Here is a 23418-nt window from a genome sequence, read left to right as displayed (position 1 = left end):
GCTAAAATGTTTTCAGTGTGTGTATCAGTTCTTTTTGAACATTTCCATTTCAATTTAAGAAAACCATGATAATATTGATAACCGTGATAACTTTGGTCACTATGATATGAAATTTTCTAACCGTCCCATCCCTAGGCATGTTTTCTTCATGAGACCTACACCAATGTTTAGTTCACCTCCTACACTGTGTGGTTAAAGTAACCATGACCTCATTGCTTCTGGCCAATTAAAATATAAAGATGATTCTCTTAAAATAGGTCTCAGAGTCAACAATAGTTAAAGGCGTTTACAATGCATTTGAGTTTCCATAGGCTGAGATGCAACGTAAAATATTATTACACGACTATATACCGCACAAAATGCTTGGAGAGCATTGCAACACTGTACCTTTGTCATTCTTGTCTCATCTGATCACTTCACTTAGGCCCTGTTTACACGTATGGTTATTTTGAAAAACTGAGACATTTGCCTTTGTTTGCCCACCTTCGTTTACGCGCAAACGGAGAACTCGCCTCTGAATACATTTTTTTTCTAAAAACTCCGTCCAGAATGGAGATTTTGAAAATCTGCGGTTGCACGGTTGCATGTAAATTGAGACAAACGGATGTTTAGGCAGCCAACGTCACAGTGTGCCCCACAGCTCGCACTTACGCCAAAAGTGCGACCTTGTTCAAAAGAGAAACAGGAAGTGATTTGTTGCTGTTTTCGTGATTCTGATTGACTTACGTGGGCTTGAGCTTCTCGTTACATATACACGGGTACGTGTCAATGAACACCTTTCTGAAAACGGACATGTGTGCACAAAGTTATTTTTGAAACCAGAGAGGTTGAAATGTCTGTTTATGAAAATAGCCACCCACGTGTAAACATAGTCTATCTTAAACCTCACCCCGTTTTGTTTTTATTAAAGATTAAGGACCTTACAAGACAATACCACTTTTTATCACTTTTTATCACCTACCACAATGTAAAGAAATAGAAGAGCTATATTTATACCACAATATTATTTACAGTAAAGCATACATGGTTTTTATATGAGCACATTCACATACTGCCATTATAATAAAATCTTGCAACTGCATACACATTTACTTTTGTAAGTCTTTCCTTTTCAGACCTACATTGAGCTTTCATGTTGTTCTGAAACGTCTTTACATCCTCTCACACAGTGTGGTTAAAATAACTAAACTTGCTTTAGATTAGCTGTCCAATCAGAGAGTGAGGCTTTGATGTTATTGCTGAAAGAAACTATTATTAGAGTCAATAGTATCAGTGTTTGAAACTGCATATTCATATAGTGTAGATGTGTAGTCACACTACAAAGTCAGATAAAGTGGTCCCTATAGCTATCACTGAGGTGGCACTCCTACACATTTTACCTAAAGAGTTTGTGATGGTACCAAATGTATACATATCTGTGCCTAAATGGTATTTAAGGACCTTTTTAAATACTACTGCCGTAGTGACAGTTATAGGGACCATTTTTGGCCATTTATACTGACAGTGTGTATGCAGTATAATGAATAAAGTTAAATGCATTTTACTCACATTTCAATGAATGAGTTTGACTGCACAATGAATAAATCTGTTATTTATGATGAACTGAGCGCATGTAATTGTACTTTACATTACTTTACATCAGTGTTGTTGTTATTATTGCATAAATGTAGCAAAACTGATCATACCTTACAAAACACAGATTGAAAGTTTAGTAACAGTTCATAATTGAAATACATCAGCCTTGCATGCATCTTGCTGTTTAAACCTCAAACCACATTTGTTCATCTGATCTGAGGTCACATGTATTTTATGGGGCAAAAGTACTGTTACTCAGAAGTGAGTTAACATTGGTTCCTTTAACAAATGCTAGACTCTTATACACTGCTCTCTTTTCCCCTTGGTAATGAGAAGCTGCTTATTTTCTGTTTCCTAAGATATATTTTCTAAAAGTTTTCCAATTTTTGGATACGCTACGGCAGACAGACACATCCAGCATCACAGATCAAGGCTTTACTTCATGAGAGAAACCGAACGACCATTATCAACAACAGAGGAACCATCCGATAAAATGGTAAGAATGTGGGTTGTTTGGAAATCCTTACTTACTTAAAGAACAGATGTATACGGTACTGTGCAAAATCTTAGGCCACCATGCTACGATTAGATTTGTTATCTTTGCAATTGTATTGTGATCATAATTATTTCTCAGTCTCTTTATTATTTAGGGTAAACTCCCCTTCCACTTGAGCAATAGCAGGAAAGTGCAGGTTCCTTAAACCTTAATGAAATTAAATCCTAATTTCTAATTCTAATCGAATGACTTCAGGACTTCAGTCTCCTCAAAAAAGCTCAAGATGTGTTTCGTGCCAAGAGAGGTCTCAATAAATACTGACTGATGCCTGAAGAAGACATTTAGTTCTGAAAATTGTTTTGTTTTTAATTTTGTGTACATATTTCCTGTATTTTCTGTTTGTATCTTGAAAAGAGTGAAAAATTAATATGGATGGACATTAAAACTTTGGTAAAACAACAAATGTGGAGCCTAAGACTTTTGCACAGCACTGATATATTATTTTTAAAAGGACATAGATAATACAGAAGGAATAATTGACGACGGGCCGTTGAATTATTCTAAAATTGCTTTTATACAACAGTTCAGTATACAACAAAAGAAAACTAGAAAACAACAACAGAGTTATTTTAAAAGCCTCTTTGTTTGGGAACTACTTTCTTCCGCCACAGATTTGAAGCTCAGAATGACAGGTAACACTTTTGGCTGTTTTGAATCTCATACTCAATAGACAGAATAGCCGTTTCTTAATATTACCGTTTCTTGGTGACAAAGTGTATTTTTAAGATTAGTTCAGCCGAGAATATTTATAATATCCAATATACAGTCAATTAGTAAAGATAGCGCCTATTTGAACATTTGCTTAGAAAGATTCGGACCTAGAGACCCAGACACGCAGCGGACGTCAGTGTTCACTTTAACCGCTGACAGAGATTCTTTGGCTCTAATGTAGGCCTATCTGTGTTTGATGGTCAAAAATGAGATCAAACCAGCAGTATTTGGTGTCATGAAACTAATACTTGTTTTCTTATTCATATTCAGTGTTTTTTGTGTTGTTATTGGTTTGGCACGAGGTAAAAATTAATAAAACTATTTTCCATTTAATCTTGTGCATTTGCTTTATTACTGGACTTCGTTCTTGTCATTACTACATAAAACAGTTTTTTATAAGTGTCAGAGAGAATGTTTTTTGCATGCTGCTGCTAAATATATCAGTGGCGATATCTCAAGTGTCATAACTTCATTTTTTTAAGTGTATGTTACTTATCCACTATAGTCTCAATGCGGCATCATTGCACTTAAGTTGCACTATTACCATATGAACTTGAAGCCATATATAAAACATATTTTTTGACAGGTAAGAAAAAAAATCACTGTATAGGGATTTGGATGGTTGATGAATCTATAAGTTCCAGTAGTCGTTCAATGATGCGTTTACCTATTGATAATATAAACAGTTTTTTGTATTAGTTTACAGTAGTAAATGTGTTAATGTAGTGTTAGTCATTTGTCCTATATTAGTTATCGTTTAGTTTTGCATGAATTATGAAACTTCTCAGTAGTTCTTTGGGAAGTATGAAAAAATTGTATATATTGATTAGTTAATAGTGAACTACCGCATTCATCTGTGTGCTATTACTTACTAGTTTATTAATCAGAGTTTTGTGCTAGTTAACAGTTGTTACTAGATTAATATTGTTTAATTACTCATTTGTTCCTGTGTAGCTATTCATTAATAATGGATCCGTATTCTAAAGTGTTACCCTGGTTTCTGTTATTTACTAAAGCAATAAACCCCAAGAAGCAGTGGGTTACCAGTGCATTTTATAACAGCTAAGGGGCGTTGTTAGGCACGACGCGAAGCGGAGTGCCTAAACCCCCTTAGCTGTTATAAAATGCACTGGTAACCCAACGCTTCGAGGGGTTTATTGCGTTTATAAAACGGTTACTTCATATGCATAAAGTTAGCGGGATTTTATAAAATAAAACACAAATAAGTTGTAATTATATTAGTATAAATATTACTCTTCCGCCAAACAAAGTAGTTCCTTAGAATCAAGTGTGACTGAAACAGAGCGCAGTTCACAAACAACACAGACGCAGCAAAGATACAATGAAAATATGATTAAAGACGGTGGTGTTTATTTTATAAATCACCATTCATCTAATTTATACATTAACATTTATATTGTGCTGTTGAAGTGATGATCAAATATGCATGTAAGCATGCTGAACTCTTTCCCCGTCAGCGTTTTTTTTTAAGTTGCCACCCGGTTTTAGTTTAATGCCTTACAGAAAAATGATCTTCTTTAAATAAACATAAATATAAAATGAAAGAACAGACCATCCGCTTTCAAACAAAAACAAACACAAAAAGTTTCATCCTACCTTAATTTGTTCTCTTATCAGTTATCACCTCTCAAATTTTCAGCTTAAAGCGGAGATAATTCCATTTTTGTGAAGAACTTTAGTAAGAAATCAGACATGAACAGTACTACACGGTGTTTTCAGTGAATGCGTCAGTGTTTAAGTTGGGAAAGATCGCCACCCAGTGGATAATAGCGGGCGTATGAACTTCAGTTATAAACTCCTCAGACAACGTTTTCTCTTTATCTACGAGATGACTCAACAGTATTTATTGACATTTATTTGGATATCACCATTAATTGTGCAATTGTAGACAAATTAAAAATATGATTAAAGACTGTTGTGTTTATTCTCATAAATCAGTAAGCGGCAACAGTGGCGCAGTGATACTTATGTAATGTGGTCTGAACCGTGAGGTTACCGGTGTATTTTATCACGGCTTAGAACGCGTTTCAACCAATCTGAACCAGAACTGCCCGTTTTATAATGTAGTTTTTATCACGCTGTTGTAAATTCAAGTGTTTGTTTTTAAAATAAGTTTGTTTTTAGTTAGCTATTTAATGCTATAAAAACGGTGGTGTCACATCATGATTGACAGCTTTGATATGCGCATTCTGCAAGAGCGAGGTGGGGCCTTGCTTTCACGGCTTTACTTCCTGCTCACTACTGCGCATGAATGGTCCCGAAATCGCTACTGCGCAGCCTCAAGGCCCAAGATGTCAGCGCCGTATCGAGACACTGACGCCTTCACTTTTCACTAATGGAAGAGGGGAACGGGCGTCGTCCATCTTTTTTTACAGTCTATGGTGTCCATGTGTGCGTGCAGCTTTTCCAGTCAGAGATGAGCAAATGACTTGCGTTTAAAGAAGCCCCACTCACTAATACTAAAATAACCAGTAGGTGGCTGAATGATACAAACTGTAAAGCGGTTACAGTTATGTTATCAGTACAATATCTCACGGCTGGGAAGAGCTCTTAGCCAATCAGATTCGAAAACCAGAAATAATTGGTTCTCGAATCTGACCTGGAAAAGCTGCACGCACCCAGGGACACAGTCAGATGCAATGTTTCTAAACACTCTCCATGTATCTCATTAAGTTCCCTAGCTCGAGTGTTTATTTATGGGGAGAGTTTTATACTTTTCTTCATTCATTCAGGGGCAATTTCTTGAACGGTTTAGATTAATCCAGGAATTATAGTAGTATAGTTCCCATGTAAATTTTATGACTATCACAACAAACTATATATTGGTGGAAAGGTCTAAACCTCTAGAATACATATTTCAACAGTGTTTTATAAAATAAATTATGTAGGGAGAGTAATTGATTTATTTATGAAGAGAGTGTGCCTTAAAACATATATATTCTGCAAAATGTCACTGTCCTGCCAGCGGGATTCCTACATTTACTGCAGTGTTTTGCATCTGAATTCTTATCCAATCATGACAACTATATATTGTTTGAAAGCTCTAAGAGTGTTTTCATTCATCATCACCATTTTTGTAATGGAATGACATAGTGAGAGCCATTTTCTAAAATGCCATGGGTATATATTTGTAATACTAATACCCAATCAATCATGACAAACTATATATCACTGGAAAGCTCTTAGTGTGTAGTTTTCATATTGCATCACCATTTTGAAAAAAATATGACGTAGTGAGAGTCATTTTCTAAAATGTCACACGGCCACAGGTAGGCCAAATTTGTTTTTACATATTTATAACACTAAAACCCATTTCTCAAACTCAAGGCTGCATCCTCCAAAGGTTGCCTTAGGCTGCATACGTCTTATACTTAACAGTTATAAAGTTGACTATTATTCTAGTTAATCGTAAAATGTTGTAATATGCTTATGAAGTGTGAATGCAATGCTCACACTGTAAAAAAATTATTTGCTGCCTTTATTTTTTCATTAACATTGACTACAAAAAAACTGTAAGGCAGCAAAGATTTTGTAGAGTGCAGTTCACAGAAATAAACCAGGCTTGATGACGTATGCAGCCTGCATATGCTTCCTCCGGAGGAATTGTATGCAGCCTTGCATTTGAGAAAGGCCTTGCTTCCTTATCTCCTCACTGTTGAGCAAGACAGTTGAGATCTTTTTCAAGATGGCTGAGCTGCATCAGTTTTTGGGTCATGAGCTTGAGGACAGAGCGGTCGTTGAGTGACCATTAACGTGTCCAGCTTTCCACTTTTAATTTTTGTTTAAATGAGTGCATCATCTGGGTACCATTATTTTAGGAAATTTCAAGAACACGCTCCTCACACTATTTACGCTTCAAAATGACATAGAATAGTATGTATGTGATTTGGTTCATATAATTCATGTTTTTTTCCTTCTCTGTGCAGAAATCATCAAAGCTTCTGGCCTTTGCCTGCTTTGTGTTGATTCTTCCATCCTTGATTATAGGTAAAAAATACTTTCTGTTTTGTCTGAAGCTCATAAAACAATAACAAAATATTTATTTCCAAAATAAAATGGTCCAATTTTTTTGTCTTTTTAGGACAGGAAACACAACACAGTGTGCTGAAAGCCCACCATGTTTTTAAGGTTCATCAGGGAATGTCTGTCAATATCAGCTGTAACTACAACAAATCTGATGAAACCGAACGCTTTCATGCAACTTTACATTTAAATAAAGATCATAAATTGTGCTCATATGTTAATAACAACACTAATAATAAAACAAGTATGTGTCAGTCATGCAATAAAGACATCAGATTTATCTGGATTACAGAAAGTAAAGAAATAACATTTGAGCTGTCAAATCTTCAGATAAACAATTCAGGCACCTACAGATGTATTGTCCGTAGAGATATACCTCCTCCTGCTATGACTATAGGAGAAAACAACACAACTGTTCAGGTTTTAGGTAAGTTATTTAAACAATTCTTAATTTTGCATGATTTTTATTATTATATAATATCCCTATAACACTGACATGGATGTGCTCTTGATCATTGAGTGTTTTACTAACAGTGCCATGTTTCATTTCCAGCATGTCCCCATGTGTCCATGTCATGTATGAAAGAGCCTGATGGACATCCCATAATTCTGTGCAGCTCTGAGGGGTTTTATCCTTCTGATCTACAGCAGGTGTGGTTGAGAGATGGAGAATTAATGAACATCTCTCATACACAAAACACTATTAGAAACCATTCAGATGGGTCATTTACCCTCCATTCATACTTAAATTTATCTTCTGCCATATCTGATTCTTTAAACTATTCCTGTGGGGTAAACCACTCATCATTAAACAAACAAGTTGTGCTCCATCTGTCTCTTGCAAATTGTACTGACAGGAAAACAGGTAATCAATGATAAATGTGTATATAAACAATAGTAATTCATCAGCCAGTGCAAATGGTGATTTGATGTTTTGTTTACTCTGTTTTGTTCAAGAGCCATCTTTACATATAAGTTATAATATGAAGATTGCTCTGATGATCTCTGCATTGCTGACTCTTATCATCTTGATCATGGCAGTAGTGCTGAAGCACTTCAGTGAGTTTCAAATATGATCTTATCTTCTAACACTTTATATTTTTATCCCAATATCTCAACACCTCCTGACTAATGTTGAGACGGTGGCCGAAATAATCATGAAACAATAATGCACAAGCAAACTTAGGTTTTAAGATCCTTAAGATCAGATATTTTCACATCAGTGTCTGTAAATACACATTGAAGTAGTTTGACAATCTCATGTTTCTCCAGGAAAAAACAACAACAGATCTCCTGTATCACCTATACATTTTAATGCGCAGTCAGAGCTTGTTTATTCAATGCTGGGTGATCATCGTCCCGTCCCATGCAGCAACCGCCCTAACCAGACAACACCACCAAGCACATTAAACACTGACTGATGAGGACAGACACCAAACAATGACTGACACTGGATTCCTTTTGGCATAAGTTTGTTTAGTAGTGACTTGGTCACTGTTTGTCATGTAAGCTGTTTATTTAGAAGGATTAAGTATAAATTGGTCTTGCAGAAAAAACCCTCTTCAGTGAGTCAACAGATCGAGTTCTTGCCCAAACTACTACAAACAGCTCAGCGTTGTGGTCTGTCTGCAAATTCAGGAAATATTTGGTGTAGTGTGAACAGGACGCCGCTAGCAATTTTGGGCCCTATGAAAAAATAGGGGGTTGGGCCCCCACCATACACATTTCGCACCAAACATACAATCCAACCTACTGTAGCTATTCAAAATCTTTGTCTGTAATTTCATAATACAGAACTATTTATTTTGCTATTGTTTTGACCACAATTATCAGTATTTATAGAAACCTAAAATGTCTGCAGCTAAGATAATTTATTGTTCAATGTAAATTTAATTGAACAATAGAGTACAGTAATCAAATATTCAGAGAAAATGCAACATTCTTAAAGATTAAAGATAAATGTGACCATGCCTGTGAAAACCCAGCTGAAGTATTTCTTTATGATTTACTGTTTTCTACATAAAATCATCCTATATAATGTAAAGATTTTGTGAAAATATAAACTTGGTATCTTTAATATTGACTGAGTAATGTCATGTCAGCAATTGAAAATTAATTCTTGAAATTAAACTGTGATGCTTTTTATCTCACAATAAGATTTGAGGCTTTAGTCTGATTTTCAGAGACAGTCTCAGTGACATACTGTATACTTGAGCATCAATAACATTGTAACATTTAAAAATGGCGAACAACAACAATGCATCTTTTCTATACAGTTACCTTATGCCTCAAATAAGACTGGGTCAACAATGCTTGACCAAATAATTATTAGGTCTTGTGAAGTTCCGCATTGTGAGACCGTGGATTAAAGAAGGCGCTAAAACGCAGAGTAAAGGCAGGGCGGAGCTAAGAGGGCTCAGCTTAGCGGGGTTGCGTGTGCGGCACTGTCCTTGGCTGGGGCCCCAAAAAATTCAAGGGCCCTTAGAATCATCCTAACCCCCCCCCCCCCCCACGGCTCCCCTGAACCCACGGTTCAGACCGCATTAGATAACTATCATTGCGCACTGTTAATAAACACCACAGTCTTTAATCATATTTTTTATTGGTCTATAATTGCACAATTAATGGCGATATCCAGATAAATATCAATAAATATTGTTGAGTCATCTCGTCAATAAAGAGAAAATGTTCACTGAGGAGTTTCTACCTCACATTCATATTTCCGCTATCCACTGGGTGACGATTTTACCCAACTTAAACACTGACGCATTCACTCAACACTAAAAACACCAAAGTTTTGATCAGGCTCTGAATCTGATTTCTTACTAAAGTTATTCACAAAAATTGAATTATCTCCGCTTTAAGCTGAAAATTTGAGAGGTGATAAGAGAACAAATGAAGGTAGAATGAACTAGGTGGCAACTTAAAAAAAACACTGTCTTGGAAAGAGTTAAGCATGCTTCCAAGCGTATTTAATCATCACTTCAACAGTTGCACAATATAAATGTTAATGTATAAATTAGATGAATGTTGATTTATAAAAAAAACACGTCTTAAAGGTAGGGTAACAGATTTGATCTTGAAACATTTTTAGTTATGCTGGTTAAAAGTCTCCTCACATCCTGATAGCAAGACAAAGAACAAAGAATTTCATACCTTTAAAGGTAGGGTTTCACATTTTGAAAAATGCTAACTGTAGCTGCCTAGCAATGAAATCCCGATCCCACCCTCCAGTCAAATCGCCATCCAAACACATCTTTCAAAACACATGAACACGCACAGATTAGACAGTCACATCCCATGTCTCATTCACCAGTGAGAAAACTTTGCAGTACAAAGTGAATAACATTTCCAAAATAACCAACATAAACAACTGATTTACATCAGAATTATTTAAAGCACACTTTCGGTTGTGTACACGTAGTAACTCGTTACGCTAATCCGTAAACGAACACAAATTTCATAAGCAACACAATGTTTCATCAAAGTAGAATATCTGAATCCATCTCAATACAAACATATCGCGTACCTACCTTACCAAAATAAACAGTGCAATGACCCTTTCAGACCCTTTGCCTCATGCAGCTGTTTGCATCTCGTGGTCAGGGCCGGAATAACATAAGGGCTAGGTGGGGCTGAAGCCCCAGGGCCCGCGGATTAGGGGGGCCCATGATTGGCTGGAGGAAATGAGATTGTCAAGTCATAGGTGGTTGATTTGTGAATAGTATAATAACAAGAAGCTATTGGAAAATGTGCCTGACAGATATAATTCACAGCCCAATCAAATTAACTCTACAATTTGCGCCATGACGTTGGGAAACGCCTCTTTTCGTTATGCTTTCATGTAGAATATTGGTATGCTTATAAATCGCTCGCTGGAGTTCAAAAATGATTAAAAAAGTAATAGTGGTTCACAAAAAAACAAAATCAAGCTTCACCTCCCTGCGTCATCCCCGATCTGCGTGTTTTATATATTCGAAGAATGTAAGCAAGCAGCTGAACTTAATGAGTTAAGCACTGTTTAGATGGTAATTGCAGTGTTTCCCATACATTGATTTATTTGTGGCGTGGCGCCACAGAATCAACACTGGCCGCCACGAATAGATTTTTCATTTTTACTTTTTCTCTGCATGACAGACAGTGTGTTTCACAGCTTGCCAATGTTTTAAGGTGGAAGAAGGCTGTTTTTGTGACTAGAGATTTTGGAAGGGGGTTCGGTTTTATCATGATGTAAAGGCAGTTGCAGATATGATAGTGTTTAGTAAGTACAAAATTAATACTCAAACACTCACAATAATCCAAGACACTGTTAGGATGGGGCAACATGCAAAACTACAAAGACTTCAGATATCACAGGAAGTGAACATGTTACAAAATAAAAGGGATAACAAAAAATCCAGAACACACAGATGCATGACAGCAACATAATCTTCAAATCATTTAATTATTAATCATCAAAATAAGACAAATACGTTATTACACATAAAATAGAGAATAAATATGCAAGATAAAATGTGTAACAATGGCTGAAACATTTATTTAATCTACCATTGTACATCGATACCACCACAGCTCATAATTTTAAATTTCCTAAAACTGTGTTGTACTTCACACTATATATTTTAATATGATAATAGAGGCAATTTAATGAGAGACATAAAAGTTAATGATAACACCTCCACCCAGAAAAAAATATGAATAAAATAGCTGTAAAATATCACTTACATAAAATTTTTATTAAAAAAAGAAAATATGTGACGTTTTATTTAAAGTTGCCATCCAACATCTTTTTAATAATTTTTTTACAAAAATTAGTTATTGAGTAAGTAGATAAACTTCAAGACAGTGTTTATCAGTTTCACAACTTCAGTCTAATTTATGTTGTAATCAGAGATAAAAAAAAATGAAACTCAAAAAATTGCTGTAATTTGTTATAGCTAAATATATTAGTTTATTATATTAAACTAATAAACTATATTTTTGATTTGGTTGAAACTTTTTTAATCAAAATAGTTCTTCAGCCCAATATAAAAAAATTACATTGAAACAAAGTTAAATATTGTTTTTCATGGAGACCAAATCATTATTTTTACTTTGGTAAAATTTTTCCTGTCTATAATTTCTTATAGACTTTCTGGAAAAAGTAATAATAAAATGATGAAGAAAGTCACAATATTAAATGCAATAGATAAATGAACACTGCTGTATGTATATACTGTATGAGTCCATTTTACAGAGTGTTAAAAAGTAACACTGAGGCAGAGTTAAAAGCTGCAATCTTTCACTTTTGCCCCTCTATCACCATCTCTGTTTGAAACCTAAAATTACACCTTGCTTGCAGAGTTAAACAATATTTTAAATTTGTTTCAATGTAATTTTTTATCTTATGCTGAAGAACTATTTTGATTGATATTAAATAAAAATTGTAAGTTTCAACCAAATCAAAAATATAGTTTGAGAAAACTAATACATTTAGCTGTAACAAATTACAGCATTTTTTCAGTGTGATAAAAAAGGCAAACGCTACATATGACATCTTCAATTAATAAAGTCATTCATTCAGTCGTTTTTGGGGGCACTGGATGGCTCTGGGTTTAAGTGAAGGGAGGAGAGCTCTCATCCACTTCACATACTGCTGTCTGACCTGAACAAAAGATGAGATGAGAGGAGAAGAAGGAGATTACAACACTGCACAAAAAGTTACAAATAAAAAAAAAATACAGGAATTGGTTATTATTACTTTTCCATCTTCTGTCTAGTGTCATACAGAAATTTAAAGCTTTGACTTTCTTTCTTTCTTTCTAATGTGTTTAGTGTTACATGAGGGTGAGGTTTTATCTCAGGTAGCATTAAAATAATTGTGTATCTAAAATGAAGACAGAATGAGTCTGTGATGGAGTAAATGATGATTCACCTCATCACTGAGAACACAGTAGACCAGAAAGATGAAGGTTCCTTGCTGTGAATTCACGATCAGGAAGAGAATCTCCATCATCTGATTGTCAGTGAAGAAACCCAGAATCCAGGGACAACCAAGAATCACAGACTGGGCCAGAGTTTTAAAAACCATAATCCTGCAGAGAGAGAAAGAAAAATTATTCATGTTTTTTTTACTGTCCATATGTGTTTCTCTCTTAAAAATGATATTTACTTGGTTTGTTTCATCCGTGAAACTTCAAGGTTGAGCGTTTTGAGAGTTGAGTTCAGACTGATGATGATACTGATGAAGAGAATCGTGTTTATCTGCAGAAAAAACAAACAGTAAAGAAACAATCACTTTGTTTTCCAGTGGTTAAAAGAGTTTTTAAAAAATCATCTTAACTAAACGTACTGCAAGAATGAAGCAAACAGGTCCCAGAAAACTCCAGATGAAGCTTTTCTCCTGTTTAATCCAGCATCTGTTTACAGGAAATGCATTGAAAAATACTTTTCAGCTGTCCAGTTTTGAAATATTAACATGACTTAGAGAGTTTAATCTTATCTGTAATTTGTTTACATGTCTCTGCGCTTATATAACAGACATTTAATATAAATCTTTAAACTTACTGTTCACTGCCATAACCTTCAGGAACCAATCCAACAGACACGCCCACTATAACAAAAGCAATCGCATAGCCAATCACAATCAAAAATCCACTGTTAAGCACCGCCCTCTGTCTGGAGCTGATCTGTGATAGGTTCTTCACACAGATGAAGAGCAGCACAGCTTCAATGAACATCCACACAAAGCAGGAGAGAAAGAAGAAGTGAAGAGCTCCTGATATCACAGCACACAACTCCTGGAGACAGAGTTAGTATGTTAGTGTACTGTATAGTTAGTTAGTATACTATAATTAAAAATCTCACCTTGTAAGGTTTTATTACAGTCAGGAAGCGTTGTGTGAGTAAGAACAGAAGATGAGCAGACAGCAGACTGATGCAGAGGTTGATTCGAGCTACATTGTTCACTCCAGGTTTCCATCGACAGAAAGCAAAAGTCAACAGAGCCAAACTAGTAAACACCAGACCCACGATCACAAACACTAAATTCACCAACTCCATCAGAGGAACATCCTGAGGAAATATGTTGCATCGAACAGTCAAACTTAGTGACATTTTGCATGAGTCTTTGCAGTCAATCAACACATTTCTGCCTTCAGTAAATACTGAAAATCAGCCCCAAGTTGGATTAACTTAAAAACATTCTTTAAAATAATAAAAAAGTTCAAATATTTGAAAAAGATTACATTTTTAGGTGTTACCAAGTGAAGCAGTTTTAAAAAGTGTTTTCACTTTAAATTTTAAGATGGACAAACATAATTTTCTTTGTGGTACCAATTGAAATAATATTTTAAGTAGATCCGTCTTTCACTTTTTACAGTGCACGATCGCAAAGATTAGGGGCAGTTTCCCGGACAGGTCCTAGTCCCAGACTAAAATGCAAGTTTGAGCTGCTTTAATTTCAAAACACCTTGCCCTGACATATTTTAAAGGGATGGCTTAATGGTATTTCAAGCATTCTGACTTATTAAAACAGTTATAGAGTTGTTTTCTCATGCTAAACGTAGGCAAAGTGTCAAAACAGCAGTTGGACGTGTTACAGAGTATTTCTGTGCCAAATGCACTTCGGCAGGGTTCATACAAGTTTCGGCTAGTTTTTTCGATTACAGTTCTAACTGACGTTTCAGGGGTTTTCGATACGTATCACTTCTTTATATGGGCTTCCACCGGAAAACTTCCCCCGGAAAACCCCGCCCACCCGTCAGTCAGCGGGAGACGCTAGAGCTTGCTAACTGCTTATCACGCCACTCAGCTTTGTTTAATTTCAAAAGTCAACAATGGCACAAGAAGAAGTGTGTTTTTGGATGTAAGGAGAAGACATCCAGCCTTATGAAAACAATGGATATAGTTTATTATCGGGGTAGCAGCGGAGTTTTGCGTGTGTGTTTGATGCGGTGGATTTTCAGAACCGGGTCATGACGAGTTGCATGCGGTAATTAAGACTTCTGTCTTATGTTGGAAATAGGCGCGTGTATATTATATAAATGACACGAACATGTAGTGAATCATAAGTTAAAACAGTGTTGTATAGTGTTGCATGACTCGTACTCGCTCCTCCCGCGGTATAACTCCTCCTTCTTCATTTTTTTGTACGTTATCGGAAAGATTCGGTAAAGCTTATCTTTCTTTTATAAATCTGATTAAACTAAAGACTCTTCAAAGATTCAAAGGGTGTAATACTACTCTATAGGTACTCCAGATTAACATCAGAAATGCAGAAACAGCGTGTGTTACGTGAGCTTTAACATATCAGTGACATTGTTTTGTCTCAAGATGCACCTGTAGTGTTCTTGTAAGGTATGTTTGTAAAAACCTAGTTCTGGATTAGCCTTAACTCTGTCCGGGAAAACGTGGTTGCTTTAGATACATCTTGACAGATTATATTAAATCTCATGCTCACACTATAAGATTTTGAAAATCCTGGTGCATATCAGATGTGCAGTGCATTTTGGAATAGTATGCACCTCCCATTGCATCCTTCATAAAAAGGGCGAGTTAAGAACACAACCATGATGTCCTGGTCACTATTGATGTAGTTTTAGATAAAGGGCATATATTGCTAATTAACTAGTTGGATAATACCTTTGCTTTGTTGTAACTTGTGCCAAAAATGCAATTGATGCTTTAAGGGTTAAAAGCACTTGCGAGCTATATATGGATACAAATCACCTGTTTTAAGTTGTCTTACCTCTGATGGGCTGCTGCTGGTTTGCATGATTAGAGCGAATGTTGACAGATGAAGACATGAACACACCGTGTAGTTGTTGTTGGTTTGTATAACAGAACAACCATCTACAACCCACTCAATGTTTTTCCAGTACACACAGGAAAGATTTCCTCCAGATACAAACTCCTTCACATGAAAAATTGAATTAGAATATGCAATGCTGTTGCTTGGTCTGCTGACAAAAGTCACATTCTGTTTTTAATTTTTTGTACATGTGTGTGAAGAGTCAATGAGATTAACTCACTCTGATGTGTTTGAGGGTGAAGTTGACTGGTTTGGTGAGGGTTGTGTTGGTGGTTTTAGGAAGAGTAGCTGAGATGACAGTGGACATCATGGTTTTAACTGTGTTATTTGATGTGTTGAAGAAGTCTGGTTTCAGTAGGTTCTCCATTGTGTTGTAGCTCATGAAAGCCACAGCAGCTGATCCTGCAACAGATACAGAGAAGGACAATCCATTTATTTGACGTTTTTAATGCAAAGCTGAATAATGTTTCTGCTGATGGTTGCTTATCACAGATGTAATTTTTTGAACAAAAATGAAAAATAGCTTGATAAAGTAAGAAAACAATCAGCAATAAGAAATTTTAGTAAAGATAATAAGTTTGGTCATACATCTGAAATACAGGACTGGCCAAGACATCTGGTCAATCTAACGGGCAAACTATCTCTTTGTCCTATCTGTCTAACCAATCAATATTTAAAAATTTTTAAACCATGATCTAGCAAGAAATAGTCCAATTCAAATCACGATTTCTGTCTGCCATGAATATTCTGAATGACATGTTAATAAATTTGAGGAGAAGATGCCAAAAAGGACGCAAGGATGTAGCCAAAGTATCTTTAGGGAAATTTCTTTATTCTTATGAATATAATTAAAGGTGACATAGAATGATTGAACGGGGTATTTATTCTTGTTCTGTGATGTGACATGTAGACAAATTTTTTTTGTTAGGGTCTGTAATGCCTTAGAAGCTTCCTAAAAACCTCTCTCAGATAGCTCTATTAGGGTGGGGGATTTTAAACAAGTGGTTTTGCACCTATTTGGCTCCCCCTACTGGTTTAACTTGCAATCTCATTACTGATTGGCTGACTTTGCTGCCACTCAAAAAATGTAGCCAATTATATTTAAAGTGGAGAGGCAGTTAGATGCCTGTGATGTCATAAGCATCAGTTTTTCAGATTGGGCTGTTTTCTGGCTGACATTTCTAAAAGAGGAATTACTATGAGACTGAGATGTTTAGCATGTTTAGCACTTTTTGTATGTTCGTGAATGCGGGTAGACTACCATTATTCAACAAAGACAAGGTAAAAATGTTTTTTCATTCTCTGTCTCCTTTAACTAATTAAATTTTTACAGATGAGATGAAACCATATACATTTCTGACAATGTCTTTTAACATTAGTTATTGACTGTGTTGAGATTTTTTTTGCATACCTGTTTCATTGTTGTTCTTGGCGATCCCAATGAGATCAATGTCTATAGAAGCATTTGTTGTGTTGAGCTGAGGGATTTTATTTAGGTTGGCCTGCGGTCCAACCATGAAGACTTGTACCTCTGATTTTTAAAGAAACACACATTTTTATGTCATCTAAAACATCAAAGGTTATTTCATGAGCACATGAGCCTTCAGTTACCTAAACATGAAAAAATGTTTTAAGGAGGCACATGTGCACAGCTACTCTTCATACTGTTATCATAATTATTAACGTTAATTTAACATCAAAACCTTTTATACGCCATATTCTTATAGACTACACAAAAAGAGAAACATTTATGAAGGATTTCATTGCTATTTTACACATTAATTATAAACGCATGTGCTCAACAGTCACGTCTGTGATTGGCTGTAATTATCAACACTGCAAAAACAGTTAATAAAAAGAAACCTTTGATGCAACATAAGCAGATCTAAATGTAATGCTGTAATTTACATTTTTCACTTTATTATTTATTTAATTGCTTTGAAAGCACTTTTCTAAAAACTAGCCTGTATAAAATAAGGTTGTATTAGTAAACATTTGTTAATGCTTAATTTTATAAATGTATTAGTAAATGCCAAAATAAACACAAACTAAGATTAATTAATGCTGTAGAACTCTTGATTAGTGTTAGTTCATTTTAGTTAGTGCATTAAATAATTGTTAATACATACAAGCTTATTGTAAAGTGTTACCAACATATTTATATACAATTATTAGGAACGCATTTTTGCATCAGATTTGAGTACATAATGATTCAGCGCCCGCTCTAAATAAACATTAAGGGGGGCATATTATGAGATTTTTTTAAGATGTAAAATAAATCTTTGGTGTCCCCAGAGTGCTTAAGTGAAGTTTTAGCTCAAAATACCCCACAGATAATTTAGTATAGCATGTTAAAGGGACCATAGCATGAAAATCTGACTTTTTCCATGTTTAAATGCTATAATTGGGTCCCCAGTGCTTCTATCAACCTAGAAATTGTGAAAAAGATCAACCCAGTAACTTAGTTTTGGTAAACCATTCTCAACAAGCACGTGAAAAATTAGGTCATTGAAATTTGGCTCTCCTTATGATGTCATAAGGGGATCTTATTATAACAATTCCACCCCTTAGCGAGAGAGAAAAAAAATAATTGACAGCACAATTGAGTTTCAATTTCAACAAACCACCATCATTGCGATCAGTGTTTGAATTTCATCAGCTCATTTGCGTTTTAAAGGACACACCCAAAACTGCACATTTTTGCTCATACTTCCAAAATGGTAAATTGAACATGTTATAATAAATTATCTGTGGGGAATTTTGAGCTAAAGCTTCACATATGTACTCTGGTGACATCAATGATTTATTTTACATCTTAAAAAGTCTTGTGATATGGCCCCTTTAAAATTCCCACTTTGTAGGCCTGAGCAAAGTGTGCCATTATTGGGGGTGTCCTTTAAAATGCAAACAATGATCACAATGAAGGTGGTTTGTTGAAATTAAAACTCAATTGTGCTGTCAATTATTTTCTCTTTCTCTCTCTGGCCTGAACACGAAAAAACACGTGATCACGCGCTGTCAAGAGCATGCCACACCACCAGGCGGTGATATAACTTTAAATCGTAAAGCCACCTTGGCCAATCAGAAGCCTAACAAAACTGACATTTCAAGGCAAAACCGGCAACCGGTGTTTCTTAAAATACTCACCCTGGCAGGGTTTTTCCAAAATATTCGGTTTCAGTGACGTCATACTGCGTTTCCGTGTGGACGAACGGCCAAACCGCGTAAAAAAAAGTCAGGGTTATGAAAATACCCGTGGGTATTCAATGGGCATGACGCCTCTGAATACAATATATCACTGGGCTGTTGAATGCTTTATTCTGATTAGTTGAGAAATGTCCTTAAAATAACCACCAGAGCAATGTCTGTGTTAACTGTCATATAAGCAGAATAATCAACTCCGGTCCTTTGAATTATTTTAAATTATACCACGGGTCTCTTGAATGCTGCATTCTGATTGGCTGAGAAATGTTCTATGGGTGTTGATTATTTTTCGGTAAACCGCACATCTAACTTGTCAAATGTCTTAAAAATAGGCACCAGAGCAATGTTTGTGGTAACCGTGGTATAATCGGAATAATTGACTCCGGTCCTTTGAATTATTTGAAAATAATGCACACCTGCGCTTGCGTCGTGCCGCATAACCACCTTGGTGTGCATTATTTTCTTATAATTCAATGGCCCGTCGTCAATTATTCCTTACATAATGGTGTAATGGCAATCCGCTTCGCTCGCTTCGTGCCACATTACCACCTTAGGTGTGCATTATTATTGAATGATTCAATGGCCTGTCGTCAATTATTCCTTACTTATATTTTGTTTCAGTGATAGTTGTGTCTCTCTTACCCACAGCTGCACGAGTGAAACTGACATTGTCATAGTTGTTTGTTGGCCTCACCAACATTGACACAAGCTTCTCACCGACTTTTAACACATCTGACGCTTGTTTCTTTGTGTCACTGGATGATGTGTTTATCTCCTCTGAAGTCATAAAGACCATGTCCAAAAGTTTGGTCACATCCTAATTTCAGCAAATAAGGAAATGGCTAAGTTTTAAAAAAGTTTAACAAATATTTGTTGCACTGATTTGTATTAATATAAATATTTTCTTATTTGTCTCTGATAGACTTACCGTTAAATTGAGAACTGTAATATTCTCTAACTGGTCAAGGAGATTCTGTACGCAAGAAGTTCCCTGTGGACAAGAACATACTGTAACTACATATTAAACATTTTGGTTGACTAGTGAAGAAGGTGGTTGTGGCACTGACACTGTGAACAGTATTTGTTGAGTACACTGTAAAAAAATTCCGTAGAAATTGCAGCTGGGTTGCCGGTAATTTACCGTAGATTTACATTTATGTTATTTACTGGCAAGTGTTTGTTCAAAGTTAAATGAACATTAAACATTTACAAGTCTTTGTCTTTACAGAGTAAAAAAAAACAGCATCAAGCAAAACATTCTGGGAAACAAAATCTGAAGCAAAAAACAGAAAAAGGTTGATGATGATTTCTGATTCCCAGAATGCTTTGCATGAGGCTGTTATTGTGTAGTTTTATTCTGTAAAGATAAAGACTTGTTAATATTTCAAATTTATTTAACTTTGAACAAACTCTTGCCAGTAAATAACATAAATGTAAATCTACGGTAAATTACCGGCAACCCAGCTGCAATAACATTGAAATTTCTACTGAATTTTTTTACAGTGTAGTGCTAGGGATTTGTTGTATAACGTTTCTCAATATTACAGACACCATAAAGTTGATTGTTTTGCTTTTATACAGAGTTAGAAAATCAATAAAAGTGAATGAACAGAACACATTATACTAGAGGTTTTTCCTCCCACTCCCACAAGATTTTTTCTGCACCCAACTAGTGTCCCCACTTTCTGCTCAGAACTATTTTCTTCCTGACTCAAGGGATCCTGCAAAATTGTGTCAATTATCTTTAAGCAGAAAGGAGAAAGAAATGTCAGAGAAAGTAATAAATGAAATACAATGTCTGTCACTCAAACTATTAGCAAAATATGAATAAAGGAAAAATGTTGGCGTGTAACTATAGTGTGAAGTAAAATCATCTTTTAACTGAACTATTTAACAAAAGAATGTTCAGATGAGCGTTTAGCTTCTCACTTTCATGAAGGCTGAATGATTATATAGGCTACTGTATATTTGTGCTGCTTTTTAATTTGACAGAATCTATTTGTTAGCTAAAACATCTGTCAACTTACCGTGCAATTTGTAAGCCGTGTTATATTAAAACCTGAAACAAGTCATAAACAAAATAAAAATTACAGGCATGTAACAAATATGATCGAAGAACATGAGATATATTTGTCGGTTCAAATTATAAACAAATTGTTGACATGTTGACATGGTGGAAATATTAAATATAAACTAATGAATATTATCATTACCAGATGTGGGGATCGATGGGGTGACACTTATGTAGGTTTTGTTAATGCTGTCAACATCTGAAATTATTTAATTGATTAAATTTAATTAATGAACAGAGACACAACAATCACAAATTGAACATAAGAATCACACAGAGATAAAGTATTTACCTGCACAGTATGCCATACACCATGCAGTTGGTGCAACAAACTCATAGACATAATAACCACCTGTGCAGGCTTTGACTCTGATTGGATATGACTGATAATAGCAGGAGTAATTGCCATAATGACCACAAACATCTTTGGTGACCACTCCATCCTCAGGTTTTGGGTGTCCTCCTCTTAGCCACAGTGGGATTCTAGTACCACACATAGAGTAAGGCACACATGTTTCTGGCATTCGAACGTTTTGGCCATAAAGTTTAAGCCGATACCAGCCGACCCAGTTGACATCTCTGTCACACACGGAGAAGGAAGAATTGGTGGAATAGTTTGTGGCTCTCCAAGCGTTGTCCAGCACAGTGTAGTTGTAGCAGGGGTCAGTAGAGAGATCATCTGTTTGATGAAAACATTAGAAAATAATTCAAATGTGCAGATGCATGTGTGGTTTGTTGTGTAAAATAAAATCAGGGTGAATAGTTTTAAATATTATAGGCTGTGAGTCATAAACAGTGCTCAAATACACTCACATAAAATGAAGACTTTTTCTTTCAATAGCTTAATTAAAGCTGTTTTAGTGTACATGGAGCATCATATTAAGATCAAATTATCAGACAAATACACATATTTGTGTACTTCTGTACATTTTAAACACTGTTTTTACTTTAATAACAGATAAAAATGCCCTCATACATATTATTTATTCAATACTACATATCAGCTCATTCGTATAGGTTGGTGTGTGACTTGTAGGTTTAATTAAATTGAATTACCTGCACAGTATGCGCTACAGTATACAGTTGGTGTAACAAGCTCATAGACATAAAAACCATCTGTGCAGGCTTTGACTCTAATGGGATTTAATTGATATCTGCAGCAGTTACTGCCCTCATGACCACAAACATCTCTGGTGACCACTCCATCCTCAGGTTTTGGGTGTCTATCATTTAGCCACAGTGTGATATTAGTACCACACCTATTCACTGCAACACATGTTTCTGGCATTCGAGTGCTCTGGCCATTAAGGTAAAGGCGATACCAGCCGACCCAACTGACATTGCTATCACACATGGGGGAGGAAGAATAATAGTTGGTGGATCTTCTTGAATCGTTCAGCACAGTGTAGTTGTTGCAGGGGTCTGCAGAAAGATAATCTGTTATGAAAACACTGTTTTCTAAATACTTCAAAGTACTGTTTCTCGCATCACTAAGAGTCATAACTATCTACAGAAAGCTTAATTGAACAATTAGCAATTCAAGTAAAACACAGCTCTTCTAGTATTTTAAAAGGTTCAATTCATTTACATGTTTTTCATTTACATTTACTAAACATTATAAATGCCATTTTTCCTTTGAGTTTACAAACAGATACAAATGTGTTTGGACGGCTATTAAAAGTTCTCTCTTTCACCGCCAGCATTTTTTTAAAAAGTTGCCAGCCAGCGTCAGCGTTTTTCATGATTTTCACCAAAGTTTAATGCCTTCCAGAAAATGTTCTTCTTCAGATATATAAACATACAATATACCAAATGAAAGAACAGACCCTCTGCTTTCAAACAAAAAAAAACTTTAATCCTACCTTGAGTAGTTCTTTTGTAATCAGCTTTTGAATATGGGTAGGTTTCTGCAAAAACATCACATTTTGAGCAAAAAGCAGAGATAATTCCATTTTTGTGACGGACTTTTCATAGAGTTCCCATTCAGAGCGATCTTTAAAACAGACACGGACATGCAGCAGCTTGTCAGAGGGCAATACTTCCGGGTTGTATAAGTTGCGGAAAGACGTAAAATCTCGTCATTGGCGGGGAAGCGTTTTCTCTTAATTGACGAGATATTTCGTCAATGGCGGGGAAAGAGTTATTTACATGCTAAATGACTTCCTAGGAGGCTGCATGATATTTCGCTGTAATGCTAATATTATAAATCGTAATAAACTAGCAGGATTCTTGATATAGAAGACATTCACAATCAACTCCTACTGTACTACACCCTGTCTGGCTCTCCTGATTTTACCAAGTGGTTGATGTCCTCAGGGCAACTTTATGTTGACCCTGGGACAACATTTCAATCAACCAATCAGATATCAGAAATAAGTTTACAGTTTGTTTTAAGTTTAAGCTTACAACCAGGATTAGCTGTTTCTAGACCATTGTTTTTCACTTATCATGTCCCTCTGATTTTAG

The 23418-nt window shown here is 35.6% G+C and overlaps 2 protein-coding genes and 1 long non-coding RNA gene across 3 annotated transcripts in view; 2 read left to right on the top strand and 1 right to left on the bottom strand.

Annotated features, from left to right (window-relative positions):
* Window positions 1-1860: 1860 nt before the first annotated feature.
* The window catches only part of LOC141369198 (uncharacterized), a 47628-nt gene continuing 26070 nt past the window's right edge, over window positions 1861-23418 (top strand). The window contains exon 1 of the long non-coding RNA XR_012372778.1: window positions 1861-2071. This is a non-coding gene — a long non-coding RNA (uncharacterized lncRNA). The remainder of the gene's footprint in view (window positions 2072-23418) is intronic.
* On the top strand, window positions 6737-8847 carry LOC129446896 (uncharacterized). The gene is made up of 5 exons (XM_073874746.1): window positions 6737-6850; window positions 6945-7313; window positions 7440-7751; window positions 7844-7945; window positions 8159-8847. Exons 1-5 carry the CDS (start codon window positions 6766-6768, stop codon window positions 8305-8307), a joined length of 1017 nt encoding a protein of 338 aa, XP_073730847.1. The 5' UTR covers window positions 6737-6765; the 3' UTR covers window positions 8308-8847.
* Window positions 11406-15758, bottom strand: LOC129445242 (adhesion G protein-coupled receptor E3-like). The gene is made up of 7 exons (XM_073874745.1): window positions 15615-15758; window positions 13733-13939; window positions 13433-13665; window positions 13218-13284; window positions 13038-13129; window positions 12801-12960; window positions 11406-12530 (listed from the first exon to the last, which is right to left on the bottom strand). Exons 1-7 carry the CDS (start codon window positions 15639-15641, stop codon window positions 12438-12440), a joined length of 879 nt encoding a protein of 292 aa, XP_073730846.1. The 5' UTR covers window positions 15642-15758; the 3' UTR covers window positions 11406-12437.

Source organism: Misgurnus anguillicaudatus, chromosome 12 (assembly GCF_027580225.2).
Source record: "Misgurnus anguillicaudatus chromosome 12, ASM2758022v2, whole genome shotgun sequence".
Lineage (NCBI taxonomy): Eukaryota > Metazoa > Chordata > Actinopteri > Cypriniformes > Cobitidae > Misgurnus > Misgurnus anguillicaudatus.
Note: the sequence above shows the minus strand (reverse complement) of the source record. Positions and strands in the feature narration are given on the sequence as shown.